General features: G+C 46.0%; 1 protein-coding gene across 1 annotated transcript in view; it reads left to right on the top strand.

Annotated features, from left to right (window-relative positions):
• The window catches only part of Col4a4 (collagen type IV alpha 4 chain), a 165,928-nt gene extending 148,700 nt beyond the window's left edge, over nucleotides 1-17,228 (top strand). Inside the window, exons 45-50 of the mRNA XM_087209310.1 lie at nucleotides 1,920-2,027; nucleotides 5,945-6,070; nucleotides 11,877-11,993; nucleotides 14,137-14,325; nucleotides 15,865-16,151; nucleotides 16,547-17,228. Coding sequence (XP_087065436.1) covers nucleotides 1,920-2,027; nucleotides 5,945-6,070; nucleotides 11,877-11,993; nucleotides 14,137-14,325; nucleotides 15,865-16,151; nucleotides 16,547-16,810 — 1,091 coding nt within the window. The 3' untranslated portion in view covers nucleotides 16,811-17,228. The remainder of the gene's footprint in view (nucleotides 1-1,919; nucleotides 2,028-5,944; nucleotides 6,071-11,876; nucleotides 11,994-14,136; nucleotides 14,326-15,864; nucleotides 16,152-16,546) is intronic.
• The last annotated feature ends 248 nt before the right edge of the window (nucleotides 17,229-17,476 follow it).

The raw sequence follows: 17,476 nt of genomic DNA, 5'->3' as shown, positions 1-17,476 counted from the left end.
GGGAAGAGCCAGGAGTTGCATGATGCCAGATCTTGTGAATAAGGTGGAACAGGACGCTCTGTAATGTTTTTATTTGACAGAATTGCTGTCAACTATTTGAATCAGTTCAGGACATTGAGACAGCTATGACAGTCTAACTAAAAACACAAGAGAGAACTTCTAGAGCAGCTTCAGAAAGTGGCAAGAATGATGGGATAAGTGTGCCCGACATGAGGGGGAGGATTTTGAGGGGAATTAATAGCAATGTGTCATTTACTGTAGTACATTTTTAAAAAATTTAATATTCACTGTACATTGTGATCTCACCCCTTGTACAAGTCACATACATAAGTCAAAACTGTAATAATCACATTTTTAAAAGTAAACAAGTGAAGTTAACTTTCACACTTTATTTTATCTAACATACTCAAACATTATTTTAACATATAGTCAGCATAAAATTATCAGCGAGATAATACAGCTCACATTGTGCATGCCGAGTTCCGCTCCCCAGTATGTCACTCCTCCTGCCTGTGAACCCCAGTATGTGTTTTACACTACATTACAACCCACTTTGGACTGGCCACATTTCACACGCTCAGTAACCTTATGTGGTCAGTAGCTTCTGTATCAGAATCACGAGAATTATTTGGCTCATGGAATGTTTTTGTTGAAAAGGGGCCAATGCTGCTTATCCACTTTAACTTCCTTATTTCAGAAATAAGGAAGCTGGATATCAAAGAGGTGACTGTTAACATTTGCAAAAGGATCCCAATTAGTAGGATCCTGCCTGGGTTCTGACTTGTGAGCCATGGCAAAAGATTAAGGCAGAAAAGAGATTAAAAATCACCAAGAGGCTGCCGTGACTACTGTACAAATGGTACCTGTGGAGCTGTACAATGAATATCTCTCCAGCGCTATGCAGCAGCCTTCTTCATCTGTATTAACCATAACACCGATTTTAGATAAGGTAGCTTACATCTGCAGATATGTGAGCTTCCAGTTATTGAGCATCAGAATTGGACAGACATGCTAAATCTCTAGTCATCGAGAGGACAGAGGAAGGAACTGGCAGACCTTTTCTTCCCTAGTTGTCACCATAGGGAATGAATCTCCACCTGGATTGAGGGAACAGCAAGTCATAACAATACAACAGTGACTTTCCCAAGGACCCACAGGGAGTTAGAAACAGTGGGGACCCACTGATCATGTTCATTCCTGGGGGAGTCAGGGCCACCCTGTAAGCAGGGTGATGGGCATGGTGGGAAACATTCCATCCGCTTCGCCAGCGTGTCTTAGGTGCCCACAAGAATGCAGTGGTGAGCGAATGTGGACAGGGTCGCTACTCTGTATCAGGGCTGAGTTCCCCAAAGGCAGACAGACACTCAGGCCAAGAGCAACATCGCTGTAAATGGAGCTCAGTGCTCTGAAGGAGGTGCCCAGAGAGAGCCGCTGGACTTAGGCTGGGATGCCGGGGAGGGCTTCCCCAGGAAGGTCTGGACTCTAGAAAATGAGTGGACTTAATGGATGGACTGGGAAGCAAAGAAGGAACAACACCAACAAAGACCCGAGCTGCTGGCAGGCCTGGACCTGAGACACCAAGGAAGACAGTGATGGGAAGTGCAGCAGGGGAGCACCTTGTTTCCCGACATCAGTCCTTTTCCTTATTTTCCCCTCGACTCTGACCCCTTGTCTCCAGAGATAGTTCAAGGTTCCAGGGCTTTTTGCTCTAGTTTAATTTCATCCTGGCCATGGGCGCATCCTCCTTAGTCTCTTGGGCTGATTCTTGTGTGTCTTGCAGGCAGAGGCGGTCCTTCTTACAGAAGTGAGGTGATCTCAACTGGAATACTGACTGTGCCCTGATTTTTCATAGACTGGAGCGCTACCAACTGGCCCTGTCTTTCTGTCACTTCATGCTGATGCTTTTTTGTCTCTTTTAGGACCAGTGGGATTTCCAGGGCCTCCAGGGCCACCTGGCCTTCCTGGAGCACCTGGAGAGAAGGGTTTACGTGGACCTCCAGGAAGGAGAGGGTTCATAGGTCCCCCAGGTAAGCTCCTAATGCATGGCCTTCTTCCAAGCCACCACACACGACACTCGTTTAAACATTTACTGTAAGTGTTATCTTTCAGAAAATAATTATTCTGAAACTATCAGTACATTCTTGTGAATTAAACCCTTTCTGATATAAGAGAATATTTGTTTCAGACTGTACCATGAAGTTTCATGTTTGGTAAACTAATATTTCTTTTCAGAATCAGTAAGTTTAAAAATTAAATGCTGGTGTTACATATACTATTTCTAAGGGGAATATATATTCCTTTATACAAGAAGCAAAGCTGGACATGGTTTTTATTTGTTAGCATTGCACATTCACTTCTTATCCCTGAATTTTAATGGATTTCCCTACATTTGCTATTTAACTATTTTCTGTTAAGTATATTAGTTTCTATGAAGGTAAAAGGCTCTATAATTTAACTCTAAACAATGCTGTTTTATTATGGAATGAAGTCAGCTAAAGAAGTACTGGGAAAAGAAAGGGTAAACAAATATGTGCATTTGAGGTTTGCAGAAGTAATATCTTTTAAGATCCTAAATCAAACATAAAAAAGAAAAAAATCCTAAATCAATCATAGTAATACAGTAATAATTCACAATATTTTGCACTCTCTTAAATAGGCATTCTGGAGAACAAATAAAAGTGCTCAGTGTTATGAACGATCATAGTACAACAGGACAGAGTATTTGTACTTAGATTCTTTTTATATTTTTCCAGACATAACCTATAAAACTGGCAAATTAATACAGAATTTTTGCAAGGTTTTAAATGGGCAGAATTCCTATGCACATGAATTCTGGGCAAATTTGCCATGAGAAATCTACTAGAATTTTATATTTCTCAAGAGAGTTTCATTTCAAGTCCTTGTAGAGATGAAAACTCCATTAGTACTAAATCTTAGCTGTCCCTGTCCGTCACATCAGTGCAGACATTTTTATGTAAATAAGATGCTGTCATTCTGCTTGTCATTGATGCTGTCCCAAATTATTATTTATGTTCTCAAACAATGTATTTCATCTTCTCTCCTAATTCACAACTTTAAAATTTCTTTCCACCGTGTGAAACTCGGCACATGCTCTTGTTGTTTTGGCTTTGGATGGCTCCAGGTCCCAGAGGTAAGCATGGCTCTGAAATTCATGGCTTCCCCTTGTTCTGCTTTCTCAACTCTGGCACTTTCCGCTGGATTTGCAAGTTAAACTGTTCCATTTGCATAGATGGGGTGCTGTAATTACGTTAGCTCTTAATGCCTTTGCTTCCTCATTACAGACAATAACCTCACATTAGCATGTCCTAATGCTACCCTCATTATACGTTGTCAAGCCACTGTGCTCAGCATATGTCATTTCACTTCAGGTATCACATGTGAATGAATGTTTTCTTGCTCAAATGCTATAGCACATGCTGGTATAAGTCCCTTTAATGAACTCCACAATAAAATACACAGACTACCCCTAAAATAAGTAATAGCATCTCAACTAAAGGATGGCCCCTTACCACCCAGTGAGGAGCTATGAAAAGCCTTTCCTGTTGCACTCTTATGTCCATTTTCAAGGAGATTTCTTTATGTGTTAAAAAGAAAAATGTTCACTTAGTACTCTACGATGCAAAAGCAACGTATTATTTTGTATCTGGTATTTTCAAAGAAAATAAAAAGTGTTTCTCAAAAAGGAAAAAGAAAAATTGTGAACACTTGCATTTATTCTTTCCAGGTATCTGCTATTAGTCCTAATCAAAATTGCCCTGAATACAAATGCCATGTATTATTTTTAGGATCTTTAGAAGAAAACCTTACCCTCTGTCTTTCAGTTCTGGATTATTAAAAATTAAAGCAACAGAATCCATTTTTAACTCTGCTATTTTAAATGTTCATATTTAAAGGTTAAAGTTGTATATTCAATAAGTTTTCATTTCAATCCTATCTGTGATTGTATGTAGAAATTCATTTGAAGATAACATCAAGATTCTAAATCTCAAACAACAGGCATTTGTGCCCCTTTCTGTATTCTGCCCCCACTGGAAAAGTCCCACTTATTCAGGGAAGATAGGAACTGTTTCCATGCAAACCTCTGAAGTCAAGCCTGGTGGAAAAGCCAAGCTTGACATTGAACTAGACCTATTATGAAACTGTATATGTCCTTGTGTTGTTTGTGGTTTCATACCACATTTTTTAAGAGTTAAATTCCAAACAGCTGATGGTGTTCAAGTCCATTTTGCACAAGCATATTAAGAATTCTGCAGACTAAACTTTTGTGGTTATGGCCATATTTTTCTAGGATTTCCTTGCTGCTTTATCACTGCTGTTGTTAAAATTATTATGCACAGTTGTGTGAATTTTAAAAGACCATAACTTGGGCTGGGGATTTAGCTCAGTGGTTTCGCCGCCTGCTGCACAAACGCAAGGACCTGAGTTTGATCCCCGGTTCCAAAAAAAAAAAAAAGACCATAACTAATCAAATTAATGGTATGTTTTAAAACATGTTTGCTTTCTTAGAATTCATCACACATGTATTAGGGGCTTTTGTGCTGGGGATGTGGCTTAGTGAGAAAGTAACTTATCTAGCATGTGTGAGGCCTTGGGGTCCATCCCCAGCATTGATAAAAAGAAGAAAGCAGGTGGAGGGAGGGAGGAGGGGGAGGGGAATAATTGGAGATGTTTAATGCAATGGTTGAGAGCATGGGTTTGGAGCTAGAGCATTCTGGATTTTAATTTGGACTCTGCTATGTGTTTGGGTGTCTGCCACTATTTAGTTTTCTTACCTGTACTGGTCTAATAACAGCACACGCACACGCACACATTGCCTTTGACAGGGTCTTGTAGGAAAGAACCCCGCAGAGGGCCTGGTACATAAGAAAGCATTCAGTAAGTGTTAGCTGTTTTCCTTATTGCTTAGTGTTATTTCTTAGCCCTTGAGCGATGAGTACAGGCTAACTGAAGTTTTAGAAAAAATAAAAATATCTTGGCGATGAAACGTAACCAAGATTTTTAAACTGTCAGACCCTTAGTGAGGTAGTTCTAAAGGTGAGATTCCCAGATCACCATCATCCACCTCAAATGTTAGAAATGCGACGTTCAGGTCCCATTGCAGACCTCCTGACTTAGGGACTCTGTTTTCTATGGAACTGGCCAGATTCGGAAATGTTGAAGTCAGAACTGAGCCTTATAATGTGCTTCTCAGTCCTGGCTTACATGGGAGTCACGTGGAGAGGTTGAGGACATATAAATCCCACCCCAGAAATTCCTAGCTCATGTCTTTAGGAGGTCACAAAAGCAACAATTTGGAAAAGCTCCACACCCAAGTTTATTGTGCAGCCAGAGTCGAAGGCATGGCCCAAGCCACATCCTGTCACCCAGTAAAGCCGTATTTGTGGAAGTGGGACCCACACATCATTCTGTTTCTCCAGCTTCCCTGGATCATTCCGTTCAGTCAAAGCTAAAGGTCATTGCATCCGAGACTCTGGAAATACCAGTTGAGTAACTGACACTAAGGAAACTACCTGACTGCTATGTCGAGTAAGAACTAGGGACATCGTATGGTGATACTTAGGAACCCACCAGTCCCTCTGCTAATGGCATTTGTGGCTGGGATCCCAGCAAAAAATGGCCCAAAGATTAGGAATTCTGTGAAGGCCATCAAATTATTGTTGCCTCAGCCAACTGTCACTATTTCATACTTCTGACATTTATTCACTTATTCCTACATGCATTCATTCCTCTATTCAATACATGCTTTCTTGAAGTTGTCACTGTACCCCTACAGGGACAGACAAGTTTCTGCCTCCCAGGAATTCACACTGTATTGTTGAACATTCTTCTTAACATTTCAGTGTAGAGTAAGAAGCACGTCCTTAACTGGAGGATGCAGGAGGAGCATATGAATCTATCACATATGTGCTGATTCCAATTTCAGGTGAAGCTGGGCCACCTGCAGATGTGGATGCCTGTCCCCAAATCCCAGGGCTTCCTGGGGTGCCAGGCCCACGAGGACCAGAAGGAGCCATGGGGCTCCCAGGACAGCAGGGTCCCCCAGGACCAGGTATGATCCTTAGTCTGTTCATTATTTGCATCATTCATAGCTGAAATACATGAAAATGTCCTTCCTCTTTTACCTTTTTTTAAAACAGAGATCCAAATATTTAATCCTATGCTAACTAGATCTACAGATCCCTTCTATCACTGTTGAACTTCTTCATATATCTTTTAAATTTGGCCAGCTCCTGGGCATGGGCTTATGAAACCATTTACCACAGCAGAGTAGATACCCTATTAATAGTCTTTTGTAGCTGTTAACTTGTTTTTGAATTAAAAACTTCTGAATTAAGATTCAGTGGAGCAGAAAGAGAGCCTATGAGAAGGGTTAGCCAAGGGGTAAGGAGAAGGAATAGTCCTCTAATCAGTCTGAGCATTGTTCCATCAGGGTCATGGTGGAAGGACCCTTATTAGTATTAAACCAAACTCTTCTTTTAAAAAATATTCTCTAAATGGTTTACTTTCTTTTCACGTATCTTCTGACAGTGGGTAATTTTAAAAAGATTAGGAAATCTGGGCCTGGGCATCCGGGAGGTACTGGTGTCTTCAGAGTGGTTGGCAGTGTCTGTGAATCCAGAAACCCTATACAAAAATTACTGGAAGAGGAGGCATAAGGCTGGTCCTTCTTCCAGTTTTCCCACTGCCTTGCTGTAATTTCAGTTCTTTTGGTTTAGGGCCAAAGGAATTGGAAGCAAAAATGAATTTTACAGTACTGCCCCTATTTTTCTCATAGTTCCTCAGCCCCAAGAAGCTAAGTAACCAAGAGAGGTTCCCTCATGGGGAGTCTCGGTGTTCTTGGGTAGAGGCCAAATCAGCTCCGGAGGCTTCCTCAAGTTACCGTGCAGTGTGTTGGTGTTTTCCGTATGGCATCTGTGTTGGTGCACAAAGTTAATTGGGTGTCGGTTGTAGTGATTTCCTTTAACAGCCCATGAGCTCTGAGAATTGGGTCAGTTAAATTCTCTTTCTTTGGACTCATTGCCTGGATAAAGTTCTCTGTCAGTTGGTGTAACTGGTCACTCAAACTCATTTTAAAACCAAGATGTAGTCCAGTGTGATGTCACATACCTATAATGTCAGCACTCTAGAAAGCTGAGGCAGGAGGATCAGAAGTTTGAGCCTAGCTTGGAAAACTTAACCGCTTCATAATGAACAAACAAACAAATAGGTGGGGATGTAGCCTAGGGTGATGGCCCTGGGTAAATCCCTAGTACCACAGGAAACGGATGGATGATAGAGATAGATAGATGATAAAAATAAAATCAAGCTAACATGATATGCTTATATTTACAATGTCAAGAGTTGAGGCCCTCCAATTAAAAAAATAACTCTCAAATAGATGTGACCTATAATGGAGATCTGCAACTTCAATTCAGTAACTTCTGGATTCTCTTTACTCTCTGTAGTATACTCTTGTGGGCAATACAAAGATGATTAAGATGTGTTTTCTCCTTCTAGGGTCTTAAAATCTCATGGCAGAAGTAGCCACTAGAACACAATGCTAGATTAGAATTCATGCTTTAATGGATCTGCAAGCCACAGGTCCTAGGCCAGTTCTCCACAGGAGTTGTACCCACGTGGAGGACTGCTGAGCTGCGGAGACCCCAGCCAGAGCTGGCATTTGAGCAGAGCTTTATGGCAGGTTGGGCTTTGTAGAGCCAGAATTGCCCTACAGGGAGGCAGGAAAAGAAGAGGAAGGGCAGGTTGGTCTAATAACCCATTAACGAGTTAGCAGCTACATCCTTGCTACTGCAGCACCAGTAGCAACTCAGTGTTACTCCCAGAAGTACTGAATCACAGTCTGAATTTTAACAAGATCTTGGTGATATTTGTGCTCATATTCAAGTTTGAGAAACCCTAGCTGTATTCTATGAGTGCTGTCCTGGGCCTCATGGCAAACCGGTTGGGCGTGGAGGGAGCTGGGGCCTGAGTATCTGTGTTTTGAAAAGCCATGCAGCTGACCACAGTGAGCAGCCAGCGCTGAGACCCACTGCTTCACCCCCACATCAGAACTGAGACTCGGTCATGCCTGGATTCAGCCATCATGGCAGCTTTGGAAAACAACCAAAGTAACCACGAAAAAAATAATAGCCATAGGTAAATTCTGTACACCTGGACAGGGATCTTGCATCCACACAAGATTCTCCGTATAGATTGTGAGCCTCTGAGAGAGGATGTGCTTGCTGTGTCCGCCAGGTACAATGGGCCGTGCTGCAGGTGGCCATAAGGGGGCCTTCTCTGGCTTCTGGTGCCCTCTCCTTGGGGCCCTTGGCCCTGCCTGCTGGCAGTGGGACATGCCGAGCTGAGCTCTCTTCTACAGAATGTGATTATTATCCTAACAAGACAAAACAAGACTCGCTCAGCTCAGTCCTTTGGGTGAGGCGTCATCCTCTCCCCAGGGTCTCAAGGCGTGGGCTGAAGGACTCCATGGTCCAGGTTCCCTGGGGACCCTTTGGCCTGACTCTGGGGCTACTCCCACGACATTTCTGTCTTTGGGCCCCCTCTTCTTTGCCGATTCATTTTGTGCATCCTCCTAGACCAGGGACCCAAAAACATTTTCTGTAAAGATCCAGGTAGTGAATGTTGTAGGCTTCGGAGCAAGATGGTCTCTACAGGGACTGCTCAGCTCTGGTGCCACAGCCTGAAAGCAGTGCAGACAATACTCAGTGGATATGTGTGGCCAGCAGAACCATGGCACAAACCCGGCCAGGGGGACTCACAAGCTGTGACTCTACACCCACCACTCTAGAGGTCATAGCAGCTTGAAGCCAGGCTTTCTCTTATTCTGTGTTGCACCTCTGCACTGCTGTCTGTCATGGGAAGTGTGAAATGAGTGTTTGAGGAACGAGTGCATGATCCTTGGGTGTAGCCTACAGCGTGGGGCAGGGTTTGTCAGCCTAGCACTGCTGATATTTGTGATCAGACAACCCGCTCTCCTGCAGGGTCCTCCTATGCTCTGTAGCGAGTGTAGCAGCATTCCAGGCTTCTAGCCCTTTATGTGCAGGTATCAGTCTCCTCCCCCAGGTGACAACCAAACATGGATCCAGACATTGCCAAACATTCTTGGATGAGCAGAACTGCCCAGTGTTGAGAACTATTTGTGTAGAGAGAAGTGTGGTAGGGGATGGGACATGATGGCATTAGCCTGGGAACAGTTATTTGGTAAAGGAAAAACAAATACTTATTATACAAATAAATATAAAAAGTAAAGAAACAAAACATATTTTTAAAGGGCACTATTGCCTATGTATCTTTCATCTTACTTTAGCACAAGTTTTTAAAAAGATCGTAGGCATACTCTTTTGTAAACTGCTCTTCTCAACTTCTCTGTCATTACATGTTTTTCTACACTATTATCTCTCCTGGCTGCAGAACATTGCATTATTTGATGGGCATAATTTACTGAGCCACGTTCATGAATTATTTTTTGAGTGCTTTGGTGCTAGCCGCTCCACAAGAAATAAATTAATCCTACAAGGCCCTGCCCTTTGGAGCAATAGGCTCTCGGAAAATGAAGGGATTGGCCAAATCGAGACAGATGTGTTGAGCGTTCACTCAGGGCCTCCTGGGAATCTGTAACAGCCGGAGTTAACCCAGGGGGAGGGAGGCGGGGTTGCGAGTAACGTTGAAGGCCGAGTCCTCGAGCTTCCTGGAGCATCCGGGTCCCCTGGAAAGCTTGTTAGAATGCAGATTTCAGGGCCCCACCCTGGACTTGGCCTCCTTACCTGTCAGGGCTCTGAGATTCCTTGTTTCTGACAAGTTCCCAGGTAGTGTTGCTGCTGGCCGGGGAATGACTGAAAGGACAACTCTGATTTAAGGTGTTTCTACTTTAAATGGATTATGACAAGCAATTGGTAATGAATATCTTTCTGGATAATAAGTTTCTTACCCTAAGCATCCCTGATTATGAAAATGTGCTATGGTTACAAATGGAGATTCTGAAACCTGACTACACCTGTACAACCACATAGCCTTTCTGTGACTCAGTTTCCTTATCTGTAAAAGAAGACTGAAAACTGAGTTCAGTATCATAAAGAACACTGCTTGACAGAATAAACAGTAAATCTGCTTGTCATTATTATTGTTGTTTCCTTAAGATAAATTCCTCGAGTAGAATTTCTACTTTAAAAATTGGTAAAAATGAGAAAAAGAAAAAAATATTGAAAAACAGCCCCCCCCCCAAATAAGCAGAAATACGATTTTCAAAATACAGTGGACCTTCTGGTTATGACCAGCCTGACATACGAACAACTTGGGTTATGACTGGAATTTTAGTTTAACTTATGACCAAAGCCTTGAGTTATAACCTGAATGCCAGCCACTTGTGCTTCCAGATGGTCTCAGATACAGATTTAGCCCTTACAGAGTTCTGGAAGGAACATGATAGCATCCTTTCCTGTGTGGGTTAATTGAGAAATCCTGAGCCAGTGTTTCTCTGAGGACACTGAGATCTGCCTGTGTACAGGGGAGAGACTTTGAAGGCAGTGTAGAGGAGCCTGAGCCTTCAGTTGACCAACTTGAGTTACAGCCAGCCCTTGGGAACAAATTGAGTTCGTAAGTCAAAGGTCCACTGTATAAAAAGTACATTACCAAAAGAGTTTCAAACTTTAACTTATTACCTAGAAGGGTGGTTCTCAAATGTGGGCCCTGGCACCAGCAGCATCAGCCTCAGTTGGAATTTTTTTTGGAAATGCAGACTCCCAGGCCCTGGCCCAGTCTTGTCGGGGCAGATGCTAGAGGACTTGGAGTCGGACTTCTGTGGGCTCTGCTCCTGGGAACAGCAATGCTTGTGTCTTCAGGATGGTGCTTGTGTGGGATGCAGGGGAAGGTTATCAGCCAGGGGTGCTGTAGGCCGGCAGCTCTGGACCAAGTGTGGATGGCACCACACCCTGCTGCCCAGCACAACCGCAAGGGAAGCTGCACGGGGCCCCTGATTTCTGCTCATTTGCCCAAACCAGATCAAACCTCCTCAAGCCTCCTGCATCCTGACAGGGCTGGTGCTTAAGCACAGGGTTTGGCTCAGTGTCCGTTGTTAATTCACTTGTCTGATGGGCTGCAGCCAGTCCACACCGAGGCCCCCTGGACCGAGCTTGCTCTGTGCACGGCTTGCTCTTGCTTGTGAGGCTTCCGAGCCGGCCTCCCTCCCTCCTGCCCTGTGAGCTGTGAGCCCACAGAGTCCTGAGGCTGCCTGGAAGCCAGACTTGGATAATCCGTGTAGAGGAAGCATCCTGGTACCTAGCACGTTGGGAATGCTCAATTTTTAACAAATATTGCTCTTATCTGGCTCCAAACTTGACCCCCAACTGAATCCTATTAATTTCCATTCCTTTTTCCATCTAGGCTTTAAAAAAAAAAAGACAGATAATATTGAATCAAATATTGATTAATTGATACTTTTAAGGGCAAAATTACAATAACGTGAAAAAAATGGAAAAACCTCTGTCTCAACAGCTCCTCAGTCTGTGACTTCAAATCTGGCCAATCCCTTTACTGGTTTGTTGCCTTAATCAGGTCAAGGGCCAGGGATGTAGCTCAGCAGCACAGCGCCTGCCTGGCAAGCCAAAGGCCCTGGGTTCGAATCCTGGTACCAAAAAATAATAATAAGTTACCTGACGTCTCGAAACCTCAGTTACCCTAGCAGCCAAGTGCAGAAGGTATAACCCCAACTTCATTCAGTCGGGAAGACTAAATGAGCAGATGCAGGGAAGGGAAGGAAGCCCCGGGAAGGCAGGCAGGCATAAGCACATGGTCACTGCTAGCAGGAGTCATGCAATTTTTGCCACCGCTGTTGTGAACTTTTGTGAACTTTTGTGCAGGGTGCAAAGGGAAGCCTGGGCCGGATGGCAGGAGGGGCGAGGATGGAGTCCCTGGGCCTCCCGGGCCTCCCGGGCACACAGGGGACAGCGGAGAGGCCGGCTGCCCTGGAGCACCAGGTAGAGTTTCTGTTTCTCCTCTGTTTTTCTGACATTGCAGACCATGCACTGAAGACCAAGGCTCTGCCCGTGAAGTCGCTTTGCAAACTGACTACTGCTCAAAGCATCTGCCTTAGTTACCAGCTGAGCGGGTATCAGGGAGACAAAGACAACAGAGGAGCTCAGGCTGCATCTCCCTTGTTCTCATGGTGCCGACCCTTCATGAAACCCATCTGGGTCCTGCATTCTCGGTTCTCCCGCACTGCTCCACAGCATTGCGCCAGGCTCGATTGTTGGTTGCTTTTCTTGAAGGGTCCCGCGCCCCGGCTTGCTACGTGGCCACCCTTGACAGGCTGTGCTGAGGGTCCTGGGGACGGGTCTCACCCTCTGCAGCCAGCTGAAGTTCCCGGCTTCTGGTTCTCTGAATTTACTTCATCTCATCGTAAGGCCAACAATGCATTCCTGTAGAATCCTGGGCTCTTCTGGAAAAAATTAGAGAGTAGCCAAAGGGAGAAGTATGACTGTTCAGAATAGAAATCTGAAGCATCATGCAGGGCCGAGGGAAGAGTACTTGCCTAGCACGTGCAGGGGCCCGAATTCCATCACCAGCACACCAAAAATAGGAAGGCAGGCAGGCAGGGAGGGAGGAACAGAAGGAGGGAGAACAGGAAAGGAAGGGAAGGAAGGAAGGGCACCAGGCAGTACCGTGGGCAGCAGGGCCCCGAAGACCCTAAGACAGCAGCATCTTCAGAAAGTAGCGTCCAAGTCCAGGCTGATAATGAGTAGCAGTGAGTGAAGAGGGCTGAGTGGGGTCTGCAGCCCAAAGGAGCTGTGAGTCTAAAAGATGAAGCCCATGAGCCCCTGTGTTCCCAACGCTCTGGGGGGCTGAGGCAAGAGGATCGAAAATTGGAGCCCCGTCTGGGCAACTTAGCGACTTAGCAAGAAAACGGGCTAGAGATGAGGATGTAGCTCAGTATAAAGGCCCTGGGTTCAGTCCCCTGCACCACACACACACACACACACACACACACACACACACACACACACACACACACACACACACACACACACACACACACACACGTTAGACCCACTGTGCTCTACACTCTTTTTGTCAAGTCTAAAATTTCAAATTGTAAATCTTGCCAGGTCAAACAAAACCACAGACAGACCTGACTCAGCCTGCAGGCCTCCACTTTGTAATCTGTGGTTTATGGTGTAGATGGATCGAGCCGCCAGTCTCCCAGACACAAAAGGCCTTTTCATTTCAAAGTCCGATGTCCTCTTGCTCTCGAAGAAGAAGTGATTGGTGGCCTTTGTCAGTGGGGCGGCCCCTAGCAGTGTCAGGGACACAGACCTTGGTTGTATTTCATACAACTGCTCACTTCTCATCTGCCAACAAGAATGTAGAGCTAGCCAGGTCTTCCTGCTTCTCCTGTCCCTTATCAAAGAAGAGATGTAAAGTTGTGCACATGGGTCCCAAGCCCTGGCCCTCCTCAGAATGGAACCGACCGTGTGCTGGGCTGGCAGGTGTAAGGAGGAGCAGCTTTGAGAATCACCTGCTCCCCACACAGTCTGGGAGGGCAGGGAGCCCACACTTGGGCTCTGCCATTATCTTCTTCCAGCCCTTTTCCTGTCAGTACTTTGACTGTGTCATAATTTCCCTTTCTGCTATGCTTGTTGTCACTTCTCTTCCTTGAGTGAAATGCAAACTTGCAGAGGGCAAGGATTTTCCTGCTAATGTGACCCCCGCACCCAGAAGTTGGATGGATCAAACACAGTCTCCTCTCCGGGAATCCCTGCAGACGCCAAAATCCCAGGACACTCAAGTCCCTTCTAGAAAAGGCCATAGTATTTGTGTATGACCTACACACATCTTCCCATATGCATTAAATAACCTCTAGTGTGCTTGTGGCACCTAATACAAGTGCTTTGTAAATATTTGTTATGCTGTACTGTTTAGGGACCAGTAGTAGGGGGAAAGGTCTCCATGTTCATTACAGAAGAAGCTTTTATGAGTATTCTCCATCTACTGTTGGTCAAACCCAAAGTGCATCCTGCTTCCTGCTGTTCCCTCCATCCCTAATACAGCCAGGACAGAGGTGGGTAGAGGTGGCTGTTGAACAGAACTCCCTAAACTGTGTTTCTTTCTTTATTCTTTCAGGCCCTCCTGGTCCAACTGGCGACCCTGGCCCCAAAGGGAGTGGGCTTGGCTACCTCAGTGGCTTCCTCCTAGTGGTCCACAGCCAAACGGATGAGGAACCCGCCTGCCCCATGGGGATGCCCCGGCTCTGGAGTGGGTACAGCCTGCTCTACCTGGAAGGGCAGGAGAAAGCACACAACCAGGACCTCGGTAGGGGCACGCTGCTCGGCCCCTGGCCACAGCAGTGCGTGCAGCAAAACCGTGGGGCTGGGCGTACAGACCTGTGAGCTTCTTAATTATCACCAGTCTTTATGGGATCAACATTATTTTAAAAAGATTGTGCTAATTTCCAACTAATTCTGTTACATCTATGATCTATGAGATGCCAAAGAATCTCATTCTAGATATGATTATCACCTGGCTTGCTTTTTTTTTTCATGTATATCAAGTATTTTTTAAAAATAAACCTGAAGAGGAATTCCAACTCAGAACTCTTTATACAACAGAAGAAAAAAATCCACCATCAGTTTAAATGTTTCCTGTGCATTAGACATTGTCTTCATATATGCAAGTAGCAGTCGGTTACTGTTTGCTTTTAGGAAAGGACTCTTCTGTGGTATGTGCCTGTAACCCCAGCACTCTGGGAGGCTAAGGCTGGAGGATCACAGGTTCAAGCCCAGCCTGGGCAGCTTAGCCGCTTAGCTGAGACACTGCCTCAAAAAATAAAAAAGAACTGGGGATGTAGCTCAGCATGAAGGCCTAAGTGTTGAAAAAAAATCTTCCTGGATGGGTTTATTTTAACTGCATAAAATGCAGTTTTTACTTCCAAATGTAAATTATTTAATGAGATGTGGTGGGTTCCTCTATTTACGGGAGAGTCGGGCCATGGCAGCTCCTGATAGTTCTGTAAGGAAGGTGCCAGCATCAACTCTCTGCCCTGCTCCCATTTGTTTTTAACGTACATGACTGTTCTGAGGGTCACCCCTGGGTGTTCCTTGTTTACTTTCTTTTTCTTTTTGTAGCACTGGGGATTGAATTCAGAACCTTTGCACTGAGCTACATCTCCAGCCTCATTTATTTTAATTGTTTCATTTTTGAGCTAGGGTTTCACACATCGCTATGTTTCCCAGGCTGGGCTGGAGCTTGCGATCCACCTGCCTCAGCTTCCCAGAGTGCTAAGATTGCAAGTGCACCACTCTGCCCGGCTTCCCCGTCCACTTTAGTAGATTTGTGAGCTGCCCGGAGCAGTTTCAAGGCAAGGATTTAAGAGTCTGGGCGCTGGCAGACTCTGTCCTTCCTAGACGGCTGGTTAGGCAGGAGGCTGCAGGAAGGCTATGGCGCCAGTGGGCAGTGAGTTCTACACACACTGCCCTCCCAGCGCCTCACTGAGCTTTGAGTTCTCTGAGCCCCAGGGAGGCAGCATCTTCTTGGAGTCATCACGGCCATGGCCACACCTGGCTCCATCCTGCGTCCCGGGTAAAGCAGCTCCTTCCAGCCGTGCTTCGGGGAGGTCCTGGCTTCTCCTTCCGAGGCTTGCGGGCTGGATTTCCACGTCTGCTCACCCGCCTCTGTCCTGGACCCACGCTCCTTGAGGACCGATGCGTCCCTGCTCCTGTGCAGGCCTGGGGCTCACGAGAGAGGGACGAATGGAGCAGGGCTGGGCGGGGGCCACCACGGCCCAGAGCAGGTGTGTTCGACGCCACACGTGGGAAGAGCTGCCCACGCAGCCCTGTCTCCTCTTCCCTCCAGGTCTGGCGGGATCTTGCCTTCCTGTGTTCAGCACGCTGCCCTTTGCCTACTGCAACGTCCACCAAGTGTGCCACTACGCCCGGAGGAACGACAGGTCCTATTGGCTGGCCAGCGCCGCGCCCCTCCCCATGGCGCCCGTGTCGGAGGAAGACATCCGACCCCACGTGAGCCGCTGCGCCGTGTGCGAGGCTCCAGCGCAGGCTGTGGCGGTGCACAGCCAGGACCAGGCCATCCCGCCGTGTCCCCGGGCCTGGAGGAGCCTCTGGATCGGGTACTCGTTCCTGATGGTGAGCGCTCCACCCCTGAACCGCGGCGCCTGCTGCCTCCTAGCACCCGCTCTTACCCTTTCTGGTGGACGGGCCAGTAAGTGTGTTCTCGGAGCGGACAACAGCAGGACGTGGGCTCACAAAAAATGCTGCAAACCAGTCTGTTGAAACAGGCTGTTATTTTTTATTGTTAATGTTTTTGAGCGCTTTGGTAGAATTTACAGGAGGAATCTGCCCCAGCCGTCACGCAATGGGCTCTACTTTGTGCGCCTACCCAACATGCTTCCTCTTCTTTCTTCTTCCAAGTTTGGGTTTTGGTCTTGATGGCATCATTTAAGGAAAAATGTCAAAAGCAGGCCTCGACCTGGGCTGCCTGCGGGTGTCTGAGCCCTAATTTTTTGTTGTTGTCTGGGCAGCACACAGGAGCTGGGGACCAAGGAGGAGGGCAGGCCCTGATGTCACCTGGCAGCTGCCTACAGGATTTCAGAGCGGCGCCGTTCCTCGAATGCCAAGGGCGCCAGGGCACCTGCCACGTTTTTGCAAATGAGTACAGCTTCTGGCTGACCACGGTGAAACCAGACTTGCAGTTTTCCTCTGCGCCGTCACCAGACACCTTAAAAGATGGCTACGCGCAGCGCCAGAAGATCAGCAGGTGCCAGGTCTGCGTGAAGTACAGCTAGAGAATGTGAAATTCACCGCCAGGTGTGAGGAGAAACTGTCCCGACTTCCAGGCTGTGCGAAGAAATTCTACGGTGCTCATCCCAGATCGCACTTCGTGCTGCGCGGTTATTCCCAGTCCTCTACTTCCTCCTCCTCCTGTGCTTCACAGATTAAGCCAAGGCTACGTGCGTGGGTTTGTTTCGATCCCTAATCTAGGTGAAATCTACATACCGTATTTTATTGAGGATGATGGAAAAATAGGCTTTCTTTGAAAATATGCTCATTCTCAGGAAAGCAAGTAGAGGCTAAAGGCCAGATTACAAATTACATTACCGAAAACTTCATTCATTGGCTAATAGCATCTCAAATAATTGAAGTCAATTACTCCACAGTACACTGGGGTTCTGGACAGATTTTACGGGAAAAAATAAATAGGCCCAACAAATGAAACTCCAAAGTAGAGATTTTCAACATTTCAAAATTTCCTCTGTAATCTATTTTTTCTATGCACTTTAGACAGTTGTAAAACCATGACCCAAAGAGATTACAAAAAGAAAAAAACTCCGCACTGCCAGCGTTAACAGTTCATTTCAAAGCAGAATGGGTCATTATGCCAGGAAAGCCCACAGTCTCTGTATCCTAGAGCTGCAACATTAGCACAAGCGGTTCGCAGATGAATATAAAAC

This window comes from Heterocephalus glaber, unplaced genomic scaffold, assembly GCF_053883595.1.
Source record: "Heterocephalus glaber isolate CG9 unplaced genomic scaffold, H.glaber_assembly_v1.0 deba00001004, whole genome shotgun sequence".
Lineage (NCBI taxonomy): Eukaryota > Metazoa > Chordata > Mammalia > Rodentia > Bathyergidae > Heterocephalus > Heterocephalus glaber.
Note: the sequence above shows the minus strand (reverse complement) of the source record. Positions and strands in the feature narration are given on the sequence as shown.